General features: G+C 38.8%; 1 protein-coding gene across 2 annotated transcripts in view; it reads right to left on the minus strand.

Moving 5' to 3' along the window:
• ATP8A2 (ATPase phospholipid transporting 8A2) overlaps nucleotides 1-24735 on the minus strand; it is a 612290-nt gene that overhangs the window by 499362 nt on the left and 88193 nt on the right. Inside the window, exons 3-7 of one of the 2 annotated variants that reach the window (XM_075198918.1) lie at nucleotides 13425-13524; nucleotides 10151-10249; nucleotides 7783-7828; nucleotides 5277-5317; nucleotides 2555-2628 (exon numbers count right to left, since the gene is read on the minus strand). In XM_075198918.1, coding sequence (XP_075055019.1) covers nucleotides 2555-2628; nucleotides 5277-5317; nucleotides 7783-7828; nucleotides 10151-10249; nucleotides 13425-13524 — 360 coding nt within the window. Of the gene's footprint in view, nucleotides 1-2554; nucleotides 2629-5276; nucleotides 5318-7782; nucleotides 7829-10150; nucleotides 10250-13424; nucleotides 13525-24735 lie in introns of those variants that run through there. The other variant, XM_075198920.1, reaches the window with a different exon arrangement.

The raw sequence follows: 24735 nt of genomic DNA on the forward strand, positions 1-24735 counted from the left end.
GTGACACTGAGGTAGCGATGCCAACATCGCTGTGAACAGCAAACTAGTCATTATTTATTCTCACACAACAGTGAATCCAATTTATAAATATGCCGATTTAAAATGAAATATAGCTGATCCCTGCAATGTATTCCATTGCAATGAATACAAAAATATAATTATACTTGTATTTTTGTTTAGTATTTTGCCTCAATTAGTGAGGTCAACCACACATTAGGAAACTGCAATCAGCTGCCGAATTTTCCCCCACTCCTGATCAACAATTGGCTGATCCCGGTCAGGTGTTGGTCAGGGTTGGCTGTCCACTTACATCCAACTGTACAGTAACATTAACTTGTAGAACTGTCAGTAGAGATATCACAGATGCACTAGGTTGAGCTACCTATACAACACAGCACAAATGTACAGAAATACAACAGATAAGTACACAACAGAACTCCAAAACATGCAAAACCTCTCCCCTGAGATGAAGATTATTTTTGCATAATCAGCGTTAGTGATTGACAATAGTAAAATGCTACAGTAGTAACAATACTATGGTCTCCTATATAATATTAAGCTATTTAATACCCACATGTGACCTCATGTGTTTTATGTGCAATTTCATACATTAAAGATTTTTCTCAAGATTTACTTATTTTACTTCTGGTAATGGAGAAAAATCAAGTTGGTTTACCCAGCCCTTGTCGCTAATGCACTTCACCTGTGGGTAAAACTGCATTGAAAATGCCCTTGGAGTCTTTGTTTATTAAAGGGGAACTTCTTTTCTCTATTGTGCTAAGTGCTAAGGATAAATCGTATGGAAAATGTATCAATGGTCTGACTGCTGATTGACTTCCTGCCCAAATGTGCTGCAGCGAATGTGTCAAAGCTAAGGGAAGAGTAGAATCTTTTTGATTCCCTTACTACAGGTCCATCAGATTGTCCGACAGACAAATAGATTTGATAAAACAACTTTAAAAAAAGGTGCTTTATTTCTTATAGAAAATAAAATAAAAAATATTTGCAAATCATTGCATAGTAAAACAGGGATTTTAAGAATGCAAAAGAAAATAAGAATCTAGGGCCCGATTCATTAAGGATCTTAACTTGAGAAACTTCTTATTTCAGTCTCCTGGACAAAACCATGTTACAATGCAAGGGGTGCAAATTAGTTTTCTGCTTTGCACATAAGTTAAATATTGAATGTTTTTTCATGTAGCACACAAATATCAACTTTAAATTTCAGTGTACAAATAATCTATCAAGTATTTGTGTGTTACATGAAAAAAAAGTCAGTATTTAACTTTTGTGCAAAACAGAAAACTAATTGGCACCCCTTGCATTGTAACATGGTTTTGTCCAGGAGACTGAAATAAGAAGTTTCTCAAGTTAAGATCCTTAATGAATCAGGCCCCTAGTCTGTAAGCTTGCCTTGGCACTGACAAATGAAAATATGTACCAAGAGTACCTGGAACAGAGAATTTAGGGCTTGTACACACATGTGCTGGCAAAATGGGTAACGATATATTAAAATTAATGAACGCTTAATGTTTTTTTTAACGCAGTCTCCATGTGCTTAAAGACTAACATTATTATTATTATTATTATTATTATTATTATTATTATACTGGTAGCTTTCATTAAAGAATGAGAAATAGGTTGTAATGTATTCTAATATTGCAATTATTCTGTTTAAAATTTTAGAATGCAATGTTGGGAACAAGCCCATAAGAAACCATCCTACTATTTTAATCCACTAATAACGTGTTAGTGGCTGAAGAGCACATTAACAGCAATAGGTGTGAAAGAGCCCTAAAAGCTCAGTTATTAGATCCTTGTAAAAAAAAAGTACTAGGAAAAAAAGTGTGTTTTATTCTTTTAATTTAATAGTTACACACCATTCTTTTATATGCAAGAAATAATCAGTGAAAGATGTTCAGGACGGCTACATACATTCAGTCATTTTAACTATACCTTTTAGAATATAACCTAGGTAAATCCTCTCTGCTGGTAACCATAGAAATGAAACAGAGTAAAAGTAAAAGTGATTCATTAAGGCAAGTAAGGCAAAACAAAAAGTAATTTGTCTCCTAGACAAACCATGTTACAATGCAAGGGGTGTTTAGTAGTTTATTATTTTGCACATAAGTTAAATACTGGTTGCTTTTTTATGTAGCACAAATACATGATAGCTTTATTTTTATTGTTGAAGACATGCCCTGCCCCAACTATAAATCTGTTCCCACATTTTAAATTTACCTCCCCCTCCAGTGCAACATGGTTTTGCCAAGGTGCAAAGTTACTCATTTTTTTTGCTTTACTTTCCTTAATGAATCAGTGTTTAACCTAAAAAACACATTAGTAAGGTGTCTACGGGACATGTCTGGGAATATATGAAGGGCCCTGAAAAAATAATTAATACCACTAGGGAATCATTAGCGCCAATCAGGTCACATGTCAACTGGAGCTTACGGGTGATTACATGATTCTTTGCCTTACTGTATCTTAATGCAAAAATAAATCTGAATCAACTCAGTGGAGAGGAGCGACACCCACGCACATATCACCTGACCTGGAAGATAAAATGATCATGTCAGCTGGAAGATGCTGCGCATTGGTCACCTTCACAATGTCTCCCACCGCCACCTGTCAGGCAGCGAAGCAGCGGACAGGAGAGAAAGAGAGTACACATTGTCTGTCCTTAATCATCACTCACACCATAAGGCCTTCCAAGGAGCAAAAGCAAGGTATAATAAAACACAGACTGGCAAGTTCAAGAAACAGTACAAAAAAATACAGCACAGAGGTACTGATATTATAATGTGATGTTCTGTATGGCAATAAGTGAGATTGTGGAGCTCCTGGTATAATATCCAGTGAAATCATGGCTGGGAAACAGATTTAAATTAGAAGTGTTTGTCTACCAAGATTAGTTTTGGATGAGATGATCAAAATATGCTGTTCGTTAACAATTATTATTAGAAAAGTGTGATCAAGAACCATGATTATAATTATGGCTATCCATAACCTTCATAGTAATGGAGTCTGGAGGGTAGAGAACCTAATGGTTTCTATCTGAGCCCGCTGGTGTCCTAGGAAGACCACTTTTTTTTTTTTTTTTAAGAGGGAATATTATCTTCTATGTGAACTGCGTGACCAGGAAGACCCCAATATTTCCTGGGTTAAATAAAAAAAAAAATCAGTAGTTAGTTAAACACTAAACCTGCATCACCACCAAGTAAACGGAGGCAGTACAGGGGTGACTCTGCAGTAACGCAGTACAGTCTGCTTGTCCAATACGGTCAGGGGCAGGCTGGGCTGGGGGGCAGAGGGGCATCTGCCTCCCAGACAGTCCCATATTGGGTTACTTTGAGCTGGATCACTGGGCCATCTGCATTTTTTTTCCCTTTAAAATGTTCCTAATAGGATGATGAGTCGAGTCTGCCTCCCCGGGCTGATATTCGCCAGCCCTCCCCTGAATACAGTAATGAGGATACAGTGCTACAAGTTCTGCGTCTAGATCCTGAAATCAGCTGCCATTTACATTCCCCAGATACCTGTCAATCACACTGCAGTATCTTGATCAATGCACCTTTCCTACACAGTATTGAGGAACTGCCACTATGTGGCTGGATGGTGTTCATTATATAGCAGTGTCTGAACTGACCTTATTACAACTACTCGCTCACATCAGTCTGATGCATTACAAGACTCCTCTATAACTCTACCTTGCTCTCATTTTCTTTCACTATTGCTCACAAATCTCCTGGCTACATGGGAGTTGTCTCGGCAATGTGATATCATGGTTCTTCTATATCTGTCTGCCAACCTCTCTCTGCCTGTGGGATCCCTTCTGCAGTATTTTCTATTCCTGAGACACGTAACCTTAACAGCAAGAATGGAGCGTTTAACCCTTAACCAGAAAATGTGTGATCTAGATTTATATAAAATGAGATTGATCTGTATTTGAGTATTTTTCAGGATGGAACATTTTCTAATTTCCTATAAAAAAAGGATACACAATGATGGGAATCTCAAAGAGAAGAATTGTTAGTTGTGTTCACTGTCCGCTTTTGTATGTAAGAAAAAAAGTTAAATACTATGACGTGAGTTAGTTTTAGAGCTTGAGTTAGGCCTATGGTCAGGACTTAGGGGCCTATTTAATAACATGCGGCAACAAAAGTGATTTTTTCTTTATCTCTGCTGAACACAGTGATAAAAAAAACCTGTTATCACTGCAATTTATATTTCAATTCTCGCTGAGACATCTGAATGACACTCAGCTGTCTCACTGATAGTGGTCTGGAGCGCTAAGGGTTGGGATGGTGATAACAGAACAACTATTGTACAGTCACAATGCTTGTTGCATAGGCTTCCCTATCACAGTCAACACCCAGCGAATCTTCCGCCAGCGATAACCCTTTGATGTTTAGGCTGAAGTCCTATCATCAAAGACCGTAGGGCTATTCGCCCTGTGATATATATGCCCCTTAGACTTGGTGTCAGTACCTTGGCTGATATTGTTATGCAAGGACTATGATTAAGATTATTAGGCTAACACTGAACTTACTATTTTTTTATTTAACCAGGAAGTATATGGATCGACTTGGTCAAGCAGCTCACACAGAAGATAATATGCTTCTCTTTATAACAAGTGGTTCCCTGTCTTCTTAGCACACCACAGGGCTAAATTAGGTCCTCTACTATCCCAACTGCATTACTATGAAGGTTATGGTGGGCCCAGAGTAAATGCCCGTTTTGCCCATTTATTACAATGGCCCTGAATACTACACAGCGTATTGTGGTTTCCTGTGTGCGGAATATATCCAAAGACTGTACAAGACTCTGTCGCTGAAAACCGATGACCTCTCTGTGAGATCGTCAGAGTGATGGCCGAGTGGCTGTGAGATTATTCTGCTAGATACTATACAGTTATAGCATTCCAAAGCAGCGAATACTGCAGAAATAATACTGAATAGGAGTATGACAGAATTATTTTTGGTGGCAAAACGTGATTGTTTTACAAATTATGATGCGTTATACAAGTAAAAATCCTAAAAATAAGACCTAGAGAGCCACTGGACAATGAGCAAGAAGTAATGATTTAGTTTATACAGGGACATTGATTGATCAATGTATTGATCAGTGGATCAAGATGGCGGTGCAGCCATCTATGAACGTGCGTATGTTTTCACCACCACTGCTACAGGCTCAACTCCTGGCTATGAAATAAAGACAGACTTTCTGAAGAACTTGCTTCTATCTAGTGACCACAGCAAGTCTATTGTATGTACCTCTTTCCAGATCACATTCTGCCACGTCCCTCCTCTCAGAACTGCAGGGAAAAAATACAATTATTACTTCTACTTTACAACACAAAGTGTCATCTGATACACATTCAAAAGTTATTCAAATGTCATTGTTTAGATCCTTAAATAGTAAATATCCCTTCTCTATATTGTGTCCCAAATAAGATATATAAACACCTATATGCAATGTCTGTGTGAACGCTGCATAATGATATCATGTAGATGCAACAAAGATGTATAGCAGTTAGGCTGGGTACACAATACAGGGTTTGCAGCCGCTTATTGGGCCAATCACACGATAAACGACCGCTCAACCCAATACCGCATTAGTGTATACGCTCCAACGAATAACGATTATCGTTCAAAAGCACATTGTGCCGCTCAATTTGATTTTTAAACCGGACTAAAAGTCTTGTTCATTGATGTATCAACATTGTTCCGATCCTGCAGTGTGTATGTACTCATTACAGACAATGTGCATAGATCTCTATGGAGTGTGCATAATCTTTTCAGCCGATGGTTATGACAGATGAAGAGCACAGTTCTGACAGTAAATCGTGTAAAAACCTGTACAGTGTGTGCACATGAATCGGCTGCTGATTGGTACTTTTTTTTTTTTTTTTTTCAGTCGTTGGTAAAATCGTTATAGATAACGGGAGAAAATTTCTGTAGTGTGTAACCAGCCTTAAATCTATCAAATTATCTAAAAAATATAGGCACTAGTGGTTAATATTTAGAAGCCAAGACTGCCTGGTTTCTGGTAATATTTACTGGTCATGAGAACATAATCTAGCATTACAAATGTGTTTTTATATTTCTATAATTATCATCTATTTAGAGATGTCTCATTTAAAAGGGCTCGTTCCCATCTATCTCATTGGAATGTAGGAAATTGCAGGATAAAATATTATATTATGTAACAAACTGTTGCAAAATATTTGCCTTTATTTTGTGTCAAATTATCTTGTTAAGGTTAGATACAAGGGTTTCTAACCATAACAGATTTTCTTATGATAGGAATGAGAAAGCACAAGGAAAAGGGTCAGAGAACACAGTGCAATTAACTAATATTCCACTTAAAACAGTAACTAATAGTTATTTGCAATTTAATCATAATTAAAAAACTATCACTTTGGAAACTTTCCATAGCTATCCTGCTTTATAGCTATGGTGTTTGATTGTCATACGTGAGAAAGAATTATTTTGCAAAATACTTTCATAAATACCCCCCATTGTTTATTTTTTATTTTCTGTTCTCATAAATACAAGAAATTAGTTCATATTGTTTCTTCTCACAAGTAGCAGTATTTACTTACAAAAATAACAAGCGCTTCAACACAATGGACAAAAAGTATAATGTATTTGCAACAAGTAACATTTAGCAGCTGTGAGATACTGTGTGTGAGATAAGTAAATGTACAAATGCTATTTTTGATGAACAAGAAGTTGTCATTCAGATGTGCTGAGATTTATAATATTCTATGACATATTCTTTGTTCAACAATAATAACATGATTAAGTTGGTAGATAGATGTCTCATTTATCATTAACCTGATACACTTTGTGGGCCGTGCGGATGGCCCTCTATTCTTCAAAAGAGCCACACATTACCCTTAGTGGTATATTTACTAAACTGCGGGTTTGAAAAAGTGGAGATGTTGCCTGTAGCAACCAATCAGATTCTAGCTGTCATTTTGTAGAATGTTCTAAATAAATGATAACTAGAATCTGATTGGTTGCTATAGGCAACATCTCCACTTTTTCAAACCCACAGTTTAGTAATTATTCCCCTTAGTCTCAGTAAGAAGTTAAAACAATATATTTAAAAGACTCAGCTATCTATAATACATCAGCAGGCATTTTAGAAAAGTGTTACAGGATATAATAAACAAATCTGACAATATAGCAGGAAGGAGCCGGGGGCCGCAGGTGAAGTCTCGGAGGGCAGAATGCGGCCCTAGGGCCACTTGTTGCCCCGCATTACCCTAAACTATATGGTATTGTGTATAAACGTGCTTATATTAAGTGGCGCTGGCCAGTAGATTAGATTCTGATCCCCGGTAAGTCCAAGCAAAAACATCTATATTTTCAAATTTACACTTCATGTTTACTAATTATGTTGTCATTTCAAGATAAATGATTGTAAAAATGCCTGCAGTGCCCGGAAAGTCATTTTGTTGTTCACGTTTCCTTGCTCTAGGGGTTGTAATCACTGATTCAGCTATGCAATACATCACTTTTTCAAAAGATCGCTGTCACGAATGTTCTGTAGGTACACACCGCGAAAACAATAGCTAGCTGCTGCCTTAAAACAATGACAGCAAACACACAAACACGTTATAGCTATTACATATAAGAGTGTAGAAAAAAGCATGAAAATAATATATTTATTTATCTATCATATTAACTGCTACACCATTTTCCACCTATAGTCCATAAAGTGCAGAGACATTCCAATGCTACGACCAAAATATCACACTTAAAAACTCACCTATTGTTTTCTTTTTATTAACAGTATTGTCCGCCTTATGTCTTTTCTGTAGAGACAGAAAATACCAGCGATCAGAGAGTAAGAAAAGTCATAGTGTAAATAAATAATAGTGTATAGAGCTTCATACAATGGTAACACATCAAAAACAAGGAAAACAACATTTCAATGGTTTTCTTTAAAGGGGAAATACTCCCAAAAATAAGGTTTAAAAAAGACGTTACCCCCAAAATGTATATTTTACAGATGAAACCTCCTGCCCCCAACCGAGCAGAATTATGTGTGTCCCCTTTCCCCTACATTCCAGATAAGCTCCAGTAGAGGTCATTTCTCCAGGCCTGGCAGCCTGGGGAAAACAATATGGATGGCTGCTATGGTTCATTTAATCAGCTTTATTTGTTACACTGAGCCATAGGGGGCATTAACAATAAAACAAATGTAAATCAATCAGATTGCAGTAATGTACAGGCATGGGAGAGTTATGCCAGCACTTGAGGTGATTTTTACGGGTACTCAGAGCTGGCAACATGGCACCAGAGTACAAAAAAGGCCCAAAGACCCATTAAAAGTAAAGTGCTTTGTATACATGCATAAGGTCTACTATGAGGAATGCTTGGAATGTGGGACTTTCTGCATAAGGGGCTTTCTGCCCCACGCCTAAAATATACTAAATTACACTTTAAAATGCCCCCTGTCTTTCTCCGCACAGCACCTGGCATTTCTTAAATGACTTAGAGGAACTCCCCTTAATCATAATCGCCCCCCTATCCAGGAGATCCCGGGCAGGGGGGGCGACAAAATGTCGTCTCTGTCGGGGGGTGCGGGGCCAAAATGACACAATTCACCACTAATCGCTTCATTTTGACAGCAAGTTCTCGTATGCGGGATACTTGCCTGCTCTTCCGGGAGACCTACCCGAATTTCGGGAGTCTCACGGACATTCCGGGAGAGTTGGCAAGTATGCCCTTAATAACAGGAGGAGGAAAATAATGGGGATCTTGTATGTACGACAATATAACCGAGCAGAAGCTGTCATTTACTCTATGTCCATTCTGGTTTCTGGAACTCCTGGATAATGGGCTTCTGTACAAGAAACTCTATAGCTGTCGTTATCTATACATTGACACAGAATCTATTATATCAGAAATCCCTCTCTGCTTATGGTATGTTCACACAGCTGCAATGTTACTGCTGATGGGCTCACGGTACCGACTCAAGGGATAAATGCAGTACTTGAAAAAAAAGATTTTAACAATTTTATAAATATAGGTTATCCAGCTGTAAGCGGTCAAGCGTAAGTGTAATGCTGTCACAGTAAACAGCTCTATACTTTGTTTCCACGTATGCGGCAACAGCCACCTATTGCTAGCGTAAGTTGGATTCTGACTCAGGAATTCTGAACAGAGCTATTCAAAGGGCTGTCCTGTAAATTGTCTTCCAAGAAGTGACTTCTTCTACAAGAGAGTTTCTTATCTTCAGATCACCACTACAGAAGTAGTTTACAAGTCTCCCTAAGCTAAATAGAAGCTATTTCTATAGCACTTTACATGACGAGCAAAGACAAGCAGAAACCCCTACCCTATACTTATGAGCCCCAATGGTACACCTGAGGTTCTGTTAGCTGGGGGAGAGTGGAAGCGCCTTCTAGTTTATGGATATAGCAGATTTCCATGCGTATAGTTACAGTTGCTGTGTGCTTTATTTATAGAGTGGGTACATATGCTCTGCACAATCACAATAGTGTAAGGTCATCTCTATACTACATTAGTAGTAAAGCCAAGCACACTGCATGAAAGGGTTACAATGCGCGCCTCAATGATTGACAAAAGTAAAATGATTTACAAATTAATGTCGTTAAGTGCTGCTCCCCACTGAGACAAGGATAAGCATCATGTGCGCAGAACCTAAACGCTTCTGGCAAACGAGAAATCTAATTAACAGATTATATACCTGCAGCTGTGGTATAAATGTACTCTTATCATAAATGACAGTAAATCCTCCCAAAACAATAACATTCCCAGGTGCCGGGATGAAAGTGATGTCTCATTTAAACACAATTACTGCCCCAGGAACCAACTATAAATAGTGAAATCCAGTCCTGGGGGCCGAATAGAAATAATAGGAAATACATTATGAGAATTATTTACTAGCATAGAGCAATAGTGCAAATGTACTGTAGCCTATAGCAACCAATCAGCAACTAGCTTGGATAGAGTTACTGCTAATTAGATAATGAAAACAAATTCCTACTGATCCTTCTGTGGTCAGCACAATGGTTTTAAAGAATCACAGGAAATATAGACTAACAGCAGCATGAGAGGAGCTGGCTATGTGCATTTGTTTTACATCTTGCACTATAGATATCACTTACGTAGTCTTCTATGATTTCTTTGATGCCAGCCACTGTGAGGATGAAGATTAAGGGCACCAAAGTGGTATATCTCCCTGTTGGAGAGACATCAGGGATTTGCTAGAAAAAAAATCAAATAGATAATATATTCGTCACTTGAGAATGATCACTTTTGAGTAATGAAAGAATCACTTTTATTCCTTGACAGGGTGATGATACTCCCACTATTAAGAGTACCACCGATACTGTGGCATTCACTGTAGTGCTGCTGCTAGTGCAACCAACATTAATAAGAATGCAGGTACTAGTAGTTTGACAAGAAGAAAAAAAATGCTGCTTTAGGTGTACCTCACTAATATTGTTTAAATTAAATAAAACTAAAAATATGAATATTGTGCCTGCTCAAAAAATGATAACAGGTGCGTATAAGACAGAAGGTCATCTATGGAACAAAAAAAGAGGGGTGCAGTGCAAATGTCACTTATCCTATATGTAACATCATTCAGTAGAGTATCTTAAGTAAATCCTGGTCCCAAAATCCTATTTATCTGTGATCCAGCACTCAGGCTTTATAGCAGGTCCCCCGATGCTTGCATACGACCAATGCTGCGTTCAGCACTCCTGCACATCTCTGTCCCAAAAGCGATCATGCTAGATTTACTAAACTGCGGGTTTGAAAAAGTGAAGATGTTGCCTATAGCAACCAATCAGATTCTAGCTATCATTTATTTAGTACATTCTACAAAATGACAGCTAGAATATGATTGGTTGCTATAGGCAACATCACCACTTTTTCAAAAATGCAGTATAGTAAATACCCCCAGCCAGCAGAAGGGTGGCAGGTATTGCAGAACCCTCCTAATTCCTGACAAACTGGTGTTTTTTTTCAGCCAGGCAGCATGTTGCCCACCAACACTGCGCTGGCAGCGGAGTGGGCAAGAGTGAGGGTAGCAGCACTTGGCATATAAGACTTCAGGGGACCTGCTGGATAGTCGTAACACTGGGCTCCAGGCAAGTAATATTTGTGAATAGGATTCACTTAAGATATTCCCACCAAATATTAAACTTCCGTTATTCTATAACATGAAATACCATAGGCTTGGATGTCTTTGCTATACAGACCTAATGTGCTCTAACACCAGGGCCTGAGGGAGATCGGATATCTCTCCTACAGGAAACACCTTTAATCCTGTAACTGGGGTGTCACCAAAGGCAATTTGTAATGCATGGAAAAAGTAATCTCTAGGTTGTTAGCAATGCAATGGGAACAGATGTCAGCTGATGCATAATTTACAGCGACCAGAAGTCCTAGGTGTTGGCAGTCAAAGGGTTACTGAGGGTCATAAGAGCAGTGCATTGGGAGAGATCTGAGAGGGTGTAGTAGTATTAACGATGCTGTAAACACAGACAGTATTTACAGCTACATAAATAATCCGAACCATAACACACCGACATGTGAAAAACACAGACTCACGTATACACAGACACAGCACAGTTCCGATGTGAGGAGAGGCTGACCCTTTACAATTACGCCACTTTGAACGGCAACTTGCATATTTAAAGCTGCAATGCAACATACCCTGCGTACGATCATATAATGAAAGTATGAACTTTAATCCTAACCCTAACCCTGGTACGGTACATGGTAAAGTTCATACTTACATTCCATGATCCTACGCCAGGTCCGTTGCATTGCCGCTTTAAATATGCAACTCGCGGTTCAAAGTGATGTAATTTTAAAGTGTCCGACTCTCCTCACCTCAGAACTGTGCTGTATCTGTGTACACACAAGTCTGTGTTTTTTACATATCGGTGTGTTATACCTGACTTCCACCGATCTGGGAAGGTTCAGATAAAAATGGGGGAGGTCCAAATATTCAGGAGATGTAAAATGTACCACACAAGTTTTGCTTTTGCTTTGTATATGACCCCAACAAACACCTCTTTCTGCTTTTCAGTTAGCCTCAAAAAGAGAAAAAAAATGTCTCAGTAAGCAAAAAGGATTAAGAGAATATATTTTATTTATCCGGTTTTACACAAAATAGAAAATTAACAATCACACAAATGTACGACTGTAAAAAAGTAACAGATGTATTCTAAGTATTAATAGACAATATAAAGAATAAATTCAGATGGGGTAAATGTTTGGGGGGGGGGGGGGCTATTATGACGTCATAGTTACTGTATCCAGTAATAGTGTTTGGGGAATTCTTTGGTGTATATTATGTTATATAAAAGATAATATAGGTAAGTATGAACTGATACAAATATATGCAATGATTTGTAGCCATTTTTTGTTTACAATCACTTGTGTGGAATTTCCATAGCCGTCTGTACGCAAATAGGTCATTAAATATTAAAAATAGCATTTCATCTTTCTACTGCATGCCCATGGACACGAAGGGTTAACTTTAAATATTGTGAATTGGAGTATCAATGTAGTAAAAGTATCACTAATTTTTTATGGAACATTATATGAATGAAGGTGGCAACAAGGTTAAATGATTAAGGGGTATATTTACTAAACTGCAGGTTTGAAAAAGTGGAGATGTTGCCTATCGCAACCAATCAGATTTCAGCTACCATTTTGTAGAATGTACTAAATAAATGATAACTAGAATCTGATTGGTTGCTATAGGCAACATCTCCACTTTTTTTAAACCCGTAGTTTAGTAAATATACTCCTAAGGGTTTAAAATCATTTTAGTCAAACGATGCATCTCATAGTGTACGAAGATTCAGCTCACTTGTCCTAGTGCATGTTGGGTAAAGGTGAAGATACCTCAAGTGAATCACATTATTAAGGGAGGCTAAGCAACATCACATCATTGGCTGACAACCTCTCATGTGACACCATCCTCAGCCAGCTGCTGAGCCTCCCAACTAATTGTGGTAAATAATGCAATTCAGCTGGGGATTACCTCCTCTCTGTATAGGTGATAGAAACACTTTACACCTATCTATTAATTCTTCATTAACTACAGCAGGTTTAATGTATTCAGTCTCTATTTACTACAGCAGGTTTATGTCACTCACTGAAAAATCGTGGGCACCGGTGAAGTAAGCTGCCATAACTTTGCTGTGGTTTATTTCATTGTGCACTGGGTGGACAGCAGGAATGTTTATGAGGTATTCAGGGAAAATACTGGGCTCTAAATCCCCATATATCGTGTGTGTGTATATATATATATATATATATATATATATATATATATATATATATATATATATATATATATATATATATATATATATATATTACATGCTCCCCCCCCCACTTAATTAATGAGTTTACCTGTAATAAGGCAATGAAGAGGAAGAAAGCGTTGGCAGCTCTCCTGATCTGCTCGTAGAGGAATCGAGGTAGGAACGTTAACACGCTGTACTTGGCTGTGCTGCAAAACCAAAAACAATGATTAGCTCGCTTGTCTATTACCAAGACAAAATATATAATACATTTACAGATACCTATTCCTGCGGGTTTGAAAAAGTGGAGATGTTGCCTATAGCAACCAATCAGATTCTAGCTGTCATTTTGTAGAATGTACTAAATAAATGATAGCTAGGATCTGATTGGTCACTATAGGCAACATCTCCACTTTTTCAAACCTGACGTTTAGTAAATATACCCCCTGGGCTCATCAGAGGTCTGAATTAGGTTATATTACAGTAAATTGGCACTGAGCTAAACACTGAAATTAAGTAATCTCTTTCAGTAGCAAAAAACCAGGACCCCAACAAATGGAACCCTAAATGTGCCCAAACACATCATGATTTTGATGGTCACTTACCAGCGTGTTTGAAATTTTTTTTATATCAATCTTAACATGATATCAAACGGCATTCTTGAAAACGACAGACAGATGCATGGAATATGGATCGCTGTGGTTCAAGGGTTGAAGCCATCAGGGGCGCCGAAAGGAGGGAGGAGGAGGACATGGGTACAAATTACCGGGGCCCGGGTGGCCCTGCTACCAGGTGGTTTTTTAAAAACAATTTAATTACTTTTTTCCTTTTTTTCTTCCCGTCCAGTGGGTGGCGTTATGAAAGCTGCAATAACAGGTAGGTGAGAATAACACCATTTTGATACATAATAGAATTCAATTGGCGGCGATGTGGCGCATGGACATCACGCCGCGCACATTGCCGGCAATAACAGTAAAAATCTCCACTCATTTCTAGGAAAAATGAGCCAAGATTTCTGTCAAAATTTCCGCCACATTGTCTCGCAGATGTTTCGGAGGCACTTTGCGGCTAACTGAATCCCCCACCTCCCTAATGTCATGTGTAAAGAGGCGCAGTCACAGCCCATGTTGGCCACGCCCCATCTCTTCTGCTATGTGTGTGTACCGGGGCCCTGGCCGCCACTACCTATTTCACATGCTGAAAACTATTTAAATATTACTAATCCAGGTAAATTGAATCAATAATCCTTGTAGTGTTGGCTAATGCATGGATATACAGGATCAATGCATAAGGACATTAGGCAGGAAAGTAGTTTTAAGCTTTACTTGTTTGGTCGCTGACTTACAAGGGTAGTTGCAGTTATAATGAATTTCCAGGTGATAGAGGGGAACTGCAGCTATGGACAGGATACAATACATGTATTTCAGTGAGTCCTCTGACTCCAAGACACTATTTGTCCCCCACAAGGGACTCGCAGTTTGCCCTCAAGCTTAGCTGTCAGCACTACCAGCACAGCCCCTCAAGGGTGCCTCAGGGATCATGTATCACCAAGAAGACTTGGAATCAAGGAGATATCTGCTGCAGTCCCACTGTTATCATAAGCAATAGCAGCCCCCATGACTGCTATTTTACGTGATTTTCAGAACTTGTGCCCGACGACTAACGCCATCTGAAGATGGAGTTACCATTGATGCCTATGGGGAGAGCATTGCGGTAGAGGGATCTTCCGATCTTACCTGCTCTCCCCTCCGGTGACTTTCTCAAAGGTGGCCACAGAAGAGGTAGGAAATAGTCCTTTATCGTGACTGCTGTCCAGGCAGAACACTTTTAATAAATGGTCGCAATCTTTCATTCCTTATCATTGCGATAAGGAATGACAATGACTGTGCCAAAAAAACAGTATTTGCTAAATATGCCCCACAGACTCTACTTTTAGGTGGGAATTTCTTTAGTACTGTATATTATTGGTGTAATCATATCAACACCGTTTGAATAGTTGCTTGCTTTGTCTATGGTTGTGGGAAGCCTACCGTAGTTTACCACTCTTTATTACTGTGTGTGTGTGTGTGTGTGTGTGTGTGTGTGTGTGTGTGTGTGTGTGTATGTGTGTATGCTACATGACGTGGGAATTGTCAATTTAACTAATAAGCACTTAGCACTGCAGGAAATATTTTGCCTAAGAGGTTGTGGTTTTCCTTCTCTCAGTAGGTATTTTTATAAATCCCTCCATCTCTTTGGTTATCTAGTATCTGGATCTACAGGATGAACCCAGCCTTATTTAAATGCACAATTCTGTAAGTAACCAACTATAATTCCTAATCCATTATGGAGTAAAATATGTATTACAAATGGATTTAGCAAAACTGATTTAAGGAGGATAACCATCTTATTTGTTTTGTAACCCATCCCAGAACGCAGAAGACTCTCTTATGCGCATTTATTATCTGGACCAAACTCTTCACATTCATGTGATGAGAGTATCAGTATATTAAGGCTTTGACACATGATGATCACTACTTGGCACACATGTGTAAAACATAGACAATTAAAGCTGACACTCTATTATAGTGCTTCTCCTCTGTTTCTGTGGAAACCTGCTGACTGCTGAACAAACACCTTCTGAGTGTTCTGCCGCCATTCCAATGGTAACCAGTTGTCTGCAGAGCTGACACTCTACTATTGCCGACCCCTCAGGCATGTTCCTCTTAGAAGTTCCGCCTAGTTACTCCTAGCAAGAGCCACGACCTGCAGGGAGAAGCAGTTAAGCCCAAACCGCCTTGCAGCTGGTCCTGGTGAATGCCATCTCCTTGTTAGACTCCACGCCTTGCTGGGGCGTTGTTTCTAGATTAGGGCAGGATCCTGTTCATCTACCGTTCTGGCATCAGAATTGTGACATTGGCATACACATAATGCCCAAGTTTAACACTTAACATAAAACGGGAAGCACACTGCGCTCTAAATTCTACAAACCACTCAGTCTGATAAAGCTGCTAGCAATTATTCAAGGTATCCTCTCTTGACAATAACATACAATAAACAATCAATAAATCCCTGCGTTCATACCAGATGATAACATGTAAAATAACAATATTTACAGTATGTTCCAACTAGAATATATTGCTGTACCTTGAGAAATGATCTGCTATAATGGTCAGATATATGTGCTGGTAACAACAGAGAATAAAATAATAAATAATTTAATGAAAATCATACAACATACAATGCCAGCACTCCAATGTCACAACAGTGTAATACAACTGTGTTATAGTCACATCTAGTGGCCAGGTCACGTAGATGTAGCCTTCTTATTTTTATAATGTATAATAGGATTGTATTATGAATATGTCAAGTGGCCAGGTCATGTTGGGTACATGTAGTGTCATATGTCTTCACAGAGCGTACAGTATTGTGATCATGTCCAATTATGTCACGTTGGGGAAGGAGGGGTTGTAGTGTAGGATTGCATTATGATCATGTCCCGTGTAAGGTCACGTTGGTAGGTGTAATGTTCTTTATCTGCATAGAGTTGAATATAATAGTAGGATCATGTTCAGTGGTCAGGTCATGTTGAGGGGTGTAGTGTGCTAGGTCTATACAGAGTTGTACTAACAAAATTAACTCCATCTTTGACTGGTGTGAAACGCCTATTTAAACTTATAATGCAAAGAACTGAATACATTTTTGTGTGTGTACGTTTTATGTATACAATAGTATAAAAAAGCAGGTGTTAGGTACTGCATATGTTGGTGTACACACTGCATTTACAGTTGTATGCAAAGGTTTATGCACTCCTGGTCAAATTGCATGTTACACTGAATTGAAAAGACGATGACAACATCTGTAGGGTACAAACATTATAACTTGCATATTTCAGTATATTCTAATGCACAATTCTTGTTTGATGAATTTAAAGGAAAAAAAAGGGAATGTGGAATGTCGAACGTTTGGCCACTCTATATTTAATAACACCTCCTGTTATATGGTAATTGTCAGGTATAATCGCCTATCTTCACACAGTCAAACAATGTATCACCTCTATTTTGTCAGGAAACCTCTCCTACCTTTACCAGTCACAAACCGCACTCTGCGTACTTGTGACTTGGAAGCTTATCTTAAGGGAACACACAGGATTCCAGCCTAAGTCTCGCATTCACCTCTCTCTTAGGCTACAGATTTAGCTAGTCCCTTTCCCAACACAGACACATGTTTCCTCACCTCTCCGCAACTGCCACCAGGTTTGCATAATGCCCATAGCAAACCTATGGCTTAATCACCCAATTGTGCACCCGCTGTGCTTTGGTAGCTAAAGAAGTTAACACTTCACATACTGGTATCTAAAGGGCTAACCCAGCCAAGCAATCTCTTTCTTCTAAACAGGCAGTGAATTAGTTTAGAGCAATAAGGAAAGCACTTACTAATTTTTAGATAATTAATATACAAAAAGTACAATGCTTACAGGTTATGAAAACAATTAATAAACAATAGACATACAAATAAAATAAATTGCATAACAGTTATAAAAGCAAATCTGATGAAAATACAAAGTATAACGTACGTATAATAATCTGTATACCTGGGGGAGGCAGAAGAGATGGACACTCCTTCAATTAGATTGTCAGCTCTTGGGGATCAATTTCTTGTAACTGGTCTCAGCTATTTAAAGACACTTTTACGCCTTTCCCCACCTCCAGGGGTTTGTGGTCTGTGACACTATTTACAATCACAGTTTGCATGTTCCCTGATTCAGTACCCAATTCTACTATGTGACCTAAATTTCCTGTGCAGTGTCACACAGATCCAATTTTATAATTAATGGATCCACTACGAATTTACCAATTTATTGATACCAAACAGGCCTAGGTCAAGTGTATTAGTTGAGCTTATACACATTTCCTCAACTTCTCTTGTGACTAAATGATTTATATGACGTATGGGCTGCCCTACATCATGCTATTTATGACTATGCGGTTGAACACTACTTTTACTGATTTTAAGTGGTATTTTGGACACTAAAATATATTTACCTATACAAAATATAGCCATTCATCACGTGGTCTCCTTGTGTAAGACCACAAACTGCGAGTGAACAGCTCTCTCCCGTCTGTCCAATGTCTCTTTAGGAGTCAAAAACCTCTCCTATGTCAGGATGTAGCTCACCCAAGGGGCCTTTGGAGCTGCCCAGCTTCACCTGAAAGTGTTGCTGTTATCTAATAACATAGAGGTTTGCAGAAGCTCCAGGTAAACACACACCAGACCCTCTGACTTCACATTTTACACCTTAGTAGCTCAATTTATCAATGGTTCATTTGATATACCATATTTACACTGCAGTTATGATTGGGCCTTATTCCCCCCAGTTATGCTATTGGTTAATCCTTATAACTGTAATTCCTCTAGGTTCACTACAGTAATCATCATTATTGTTTATTTGTAAGGCACCACAAAACTCAATAGATAATCAAATCATATATAAAAAAGAAACAAGAAAATATAAGGTTGACAAATAAAGAGAGAGAGCTTACAATCTAGAGGGAGAGGGCAAATCAGACAACAGAAGCTAGTGGGACTCAAAGTGGAAATTAGGATGGTGGTATGATAGGCTATAGTGAAAGATTGAAGGTTTGGAGAGAGTCTGGTTAGACAGGGTAGGGAGTTAAGTAGGGAGCAACACAGGAGAGGTCTCAGAGGTAAGCCAGTTTTCAGATTGACAAAACGGTGTATTCTTGGGTGCTGTTGCATGCACTCAATGTTCGATATCGTCCCTCAGATTATTAGTAGAATTCTGCAAGTCTGGGGACTGTGTACATGGAGAGGTCATGCCACATTTGGGTGGCTACATCACATCAGGCATTCCACATCTATTAGTGCATGGCCTTTCCCAACTCCCCTCCTGTCCCCTAAAATTACTGCATTGCATCGCCACCTCCAAACAGCCCCAACAAACAGGACTAAGATTGTAATGGTGTCGAATATCTTGTTTTGTGTGGTTGTGGTGAAAATGTAAATAGGCATTTGTCAATGGTGGCTTTCAGGCAGTTACATTTCAGAAGGAGAACGAGAGGTGAAAGACCACAACTGTGCTGGTAGAATGGGCAGCGGTAAGTTAATGAGCTCAAACGCGTTAAAACAAGGGAATGTGTGGACAGCAAAGAGGTTATATGAGCTTCAGAACATTGACCTCAGTGTGCCTTATATTTATGGCTCCTGTTTACCTCCTTTTACACTCTATATTTCAATGTATTCAGCAGTGACCTGTGTTTTTTTTTCCTTACAGACACTCACCCCTCCACACTTCATTTATCTGATTTAGGGGGAGAAGGACCCTTATGACAAACGACGAGCAGGAAAGAAATAGAGTGTGGCTACAGCTGGCTCATATGAGGACAATAGAGCTGGTGGGGTGTAGAGTGAATGAGACAGCATTGAGATGAGACAGTATTGGCAGCATAGAGAGTGGATTTGAGTGTCCATGTGGACTTCAATATGTCGGTTGAACAAGTAGACCCTTAAAAGTCAGATTAATGGAACATAGGTTTAATGTCGCAAATAGATTTGCTTCCCGCAGTGTATCTAAAATGATATGGAGGTACACCATAGAGACCCTTCTAACCGTATGGTTACCATTATAGAACATATTAAACCGACTGTACTGATCTTTAAATTGTGGACTTTGTACTCTGAGAGGTTAAATGAATCTCTAGGATTTAAATTTAGATCATTCTTTTTATAATATTATTTTTTAGATAATCATTACATGTTATTTTATATTTAGTTTGATGAATCAAATTGAGTTATGTATTGTTAGAAGGGTTTCATTTTATTTAATTTTATTTTTCCATACTTAAATATTGGATTACCCCTCTAGCACTTTAACTATTATTTTTCGGTTGGAATGAAACTTATGACATTTAGTTAACATGACACAATGGAGATTGTAGGGCTCACTCTCCCAGAATGTCCAGGAGACTGCCGAATTGAGGTTAGGTCTCCTGGACTTCCGGAAGAGCTGGCCATTCTCCCACATCCTACCTACTTCCTAGTGAAGTGGGTGGGATGGGGGCCTCCCCAGAATGTAGGAAAAGAAAGTAGGTAAGAATGTTGTAGTGCTCCAAGGTCTGCTAAGTATATTGTGTAATCATCACTGGGTAGTGTCCGTAGAAAATATTTAAAATCAATGCCAACTATGAATTTGTCTAGTTGCGGTGTGTGCGCTGATATTGGTGTAGGTGGAGGTGGTGGTCCACAATGAGGGATATTTTGTTCCTGCAACTTCTTAAATTTGCTTTTGTAGTATGCTCATGATTGTATTCCACTTGTTGGACAGATGAATTGTCCTATATAAGTGTCAATACTGCTAAATAGACACGTTTAAAGGTGTTTCACCTGCAATTGACAAATAATGTGTTACAGACCCAAAATATGCTCAAGCCCCAAAAGATTATGAAGAGGTATTTCACTCAAGTGGTTGTGGCACAAGATCTAGTGCAAAGTGAAGTACTGTCTGCTAACTGCCTTTTAACGTAGTTCCACTTGCGCTGGATCAGTATATGTATTTGCGTCTTTAAAGCACTCATTACACATGAAATTAAAGTTTGCTGTTGTTGAAGCTTTCTGTGCATGTCTTTGTCCAGACAAATACATAGGCAAGAAAAATAAAATTGCAACTTGCAAGAAAAAAAGAAATCGGAAATATTTCACAGTAGAATCTACAAACTGTATATAAAGCACATGTGTTGTATGAAAGTGAACTAGGTTTTTTTGGAGTACCACTGTGCTATGATATAATATGATCCTATACAAGGTGCACAAGGAGCTATATAATCATAGATACAAGAGTGATAATTCTAAAGAACCCATTTACAAGATACAATGGCGGAAAGAGGAGATTAATACCATAAGGAGGGTGTATGAAGATAAAATAGCTGATTGGAGGTGGAAACTTGATGAAAGACAGGTTGAAAATACAACAGGAGCTGAACCATGCAATGGAAATAGAAATTTGTCATCTGAAGGAACATTATGCTAACGAGACAAAAGTACAAGAGAGAACTATTGAAGAGCTGTCAGCAAAGTTGATTGAAAAGTAGAATCAAATAATACAGCCGAGACAAGATACTGAAATGTACAGTCAGAGACTGAAACACTGACCTGAGAAGAGTGTCTGAGAGAGACCACTCTCACTCAAGCTCTTATTTTAGAAGAGAGAGAACACTCAGAGGGAATCTTTAAGAGTGTCAGGAAAAAGAGAAATCTCTTAGCTTATTGAAGACTCACATTGGATTGGTAAAAAAAAGGTCAGTTCAGAAAGAAAAATAAACTGTCTAGATGATTTAGAGCATCAGGAAGACATTATGTGATATCTGGTCCCAGCGCTTAACTGTATAAGTAGGCCGGGCCCCGGGAGTGGAAGAGCCGCTGGCTGGAGGTGGTCATGTGCAGCCCCGGGAAGTGAATAATACTTCCCCAGCATTCCCGGGGCAACCAAGATGAGGTGATGTCAAAGACAGTCCGCCAACAAACAGCAGCTTGGCACGAATGACAAAGAAGCATGACAACACGGCTGAGGAAGGAAGTGTGGCTATTACCGAGAAGGTGGAGAGGATGAGAGAGCCACTGGGGACTGACAGCTAGATAAAGGATACATGTGAAAATACTCTGCAGGGGAGTACTGCCTAGGAGAAGAGAGGGAAAACAAAGAAGAGCAACCACAGAGAGGCCAGGAAGAGTCAGAAGTGAGTGGGAGCTGCCAGAGAGAAAATGGACATAATAATGGATAGAACTGCCAGAGAGACAGCTACCGTTATAACATACAGAGATGCCATAATAACAGAGAGAGCTGCCATTCCAAAAGAGAGAGCTGCCAGATAGAGAACTGCCAACATAATAGAGACAGCTGCCAAAGAGTAGAATACCATCCTAAGAGAGATAACTTCTGAAAAAAGAGATCATTTGCGATTCAGAACATGCAATTTCCCAGTCCAGATCAAGTCCAGGTGTCCAGAGTTAGTCTAGATCCATTCCAAGTTTTCCAGGGTGTCATTTAAAGGAACATAAGTTCACAAGCTAAAATTCCAGATGCTAACTCCTTGGCCAAGTGAGGAATGTCTATGAAGACAGTCAGAAACTTTTGATCCTTACTTCAAGTGCCCACAGGGAATTCAGAACTGTACATGTGATAGATATATATATTATATACACACACAATTATGGGACTACTCCTCCCACCATCATTTCCCACTTCTTTCTTGGTATACATTGTTGAAGTTATATTTAGTATAACTAAGTATCACTCTGTGTGAAGATTGTTATAATATTATCTAGCAAGAATCGCTGCCACCCAGGGCCATCTTTTCCATTGGGCACGATGGGCAGGTGCCCGGGGGCCCTACGGGCAAGGGGGCCCCATAGGCAGGGCTCTTAATTAGAATAAATAATCCTGCAAAAAAAAAAAACCTGCATAAAAAACCTTCAAAGGTCACTGAGCAAGTACATCTTTATCTCTCTCTCTCTCTCTGTATATGTATATATGTATATATATATATATATATATATATATATATATATATATATATATATATATATATATGTAGGGGCCCCGGTGCACTGCTTTGCCCGAGTGCCCAGAATGTTGTTAAGATGGCCCTGTTGCCACCTGGTTGTTATGACAGAGGTCACAGACTCGACTCATTATTATTGCACAGTCTCCTGAGCTCATTACTGTTCATTTCTTCTCATTGTATTTACTATTGTGCCCTTATACATTGTTAATCAGTTTAGGGTGTGTGCCAGTGGGTCAGAAGTGTGTGTCTGTGAGAGGTCATCAGTGACTACATGTGTGTTAATCAGGAAGCAGAACTTGGATGTGGGACGTGGTTAGAGTTACAAACTAATATGTTTTGTTAAGACGGGCAGCATGATTGATGCTGCATGATGCCAAGAGAGGTTGGTATGAAGTTCTGACGTAGGGATCATCGTTTGGAATTGTGTTTACCAATATTTGTGATTGTTAATGCTGTAACTAGAGTTTATGAATAAGCCAGAAGTTATAACTGCACAGAGGCCATTGTGGGAGCCGGTATTGGAGCACTGTTTTAAATAACCTATTGGCCACCATGGCTAGTGACATGCGGAAACTGAGATCAGTGCTCCTCGTCTTCCGTAATGCTGAACAAGGACAGATTATCGATTATTTAGTGTCTTTAAAAAAATTGCTAGAGAAAGCAAGCTGTAAATTGTAACTTATTGATTAAGCTGTAAAAAAGCAACAACAAAAAAAAGTCAAACTGGAAATAGATCATATCAGCATTGTAGAATATCAATCATTAAAAGTTTCTAAAACCATAACAAGATATTTGTGACTGTAGCAGAAAGATACTAAAAGCTGATCAGTTTACACTTGTCAGCAATCTACATTGCAAAGTTCTCTAGACACCGCTAAATGCACTTACTGCTCCATAGCTGCCCTGGAGCATGTGACATCACCCCTGATGGACGCACAAGCAAGGCTTGACATAAGTGTATGTGAGGATTTTAGGGCTGGAGACCACATGGGTACTCCATGCCCACACAAAGCGGAGGTAGCCATGATCTACATACTTGTAAACACTTAAAAATATTTTCCAAGGACACTTTTTGCTGTTAAACTGATGCGTCTAAGCGCGTCATGTACGATACTGTCTCAGCAGACTTTAAAGCACTACAATCCTAAACACAATTATGTTTACTGCATTAGATAATTAACCAAAGTTGCATTAGTCACACAAGTCGAATTACCAAAAGTCACATTAGTAGCCAGCTGGCTCATGCATACGCCTATCTGCAAACACTAGCCCGGCACAGTGGTATGCTCACATTTACTGCTGCGGGCCAGTGATACTCTATGACACCACTGCTATGGTGATATTTTTTGAACAATTGCAGAAATAAAGGATTTTCTAATAAGTGCCATAAGCGGTGATAATAAATCGGTCTTTTATTCTTTTGGCCTATTGATAACAAAAAAAAAACAAAAAACGTGACAGTGATTTAATCATTTGATGTTGGAAGAGGATTTTTATAAAAATCAAGATAAATTTAGTTTTGATGTCATCCCTTCAGCGTTCATTAATAAAATTATACTAATAATTCCCTACTGTAAGTTATTAGGGGTGGTAGATGTCAGCTCTGATTTCTGTGACCTGCATAAAAGCCAATGGCCTACAGCCATTAAATGGTCACAGAACTCCCAGGTGACTTCTACTATCCATAATTTACAGTAAGGGTTGCAGAACACCATATAATATTGTACTGCCGTGACGCCTGTGGTAGCGCCATGGCATGATCAGATCGGAAGCATTAAAACAAATATTTTATTTTTAATATAAAGCATTTTTAATGCTGTAATGTTTATTTTTTTCTGAGGTATAAATAAATACAAACAA

Source organism: Mixophyes fleayi, chromosome 2 (genome assembly GCF_038048845.1).
Source record: "Mixophyes fleayi isolate aMixFle1 chromosome 2, aMixFle1.hap1, whole genome shotgun sequence".
NCBI classification, from domain to species: Eukaryota; Metazoa; Chordata; class Amphibia; order Anura; family Limnodynastidae; genus Mixophyes; species Mixophyes fleayi.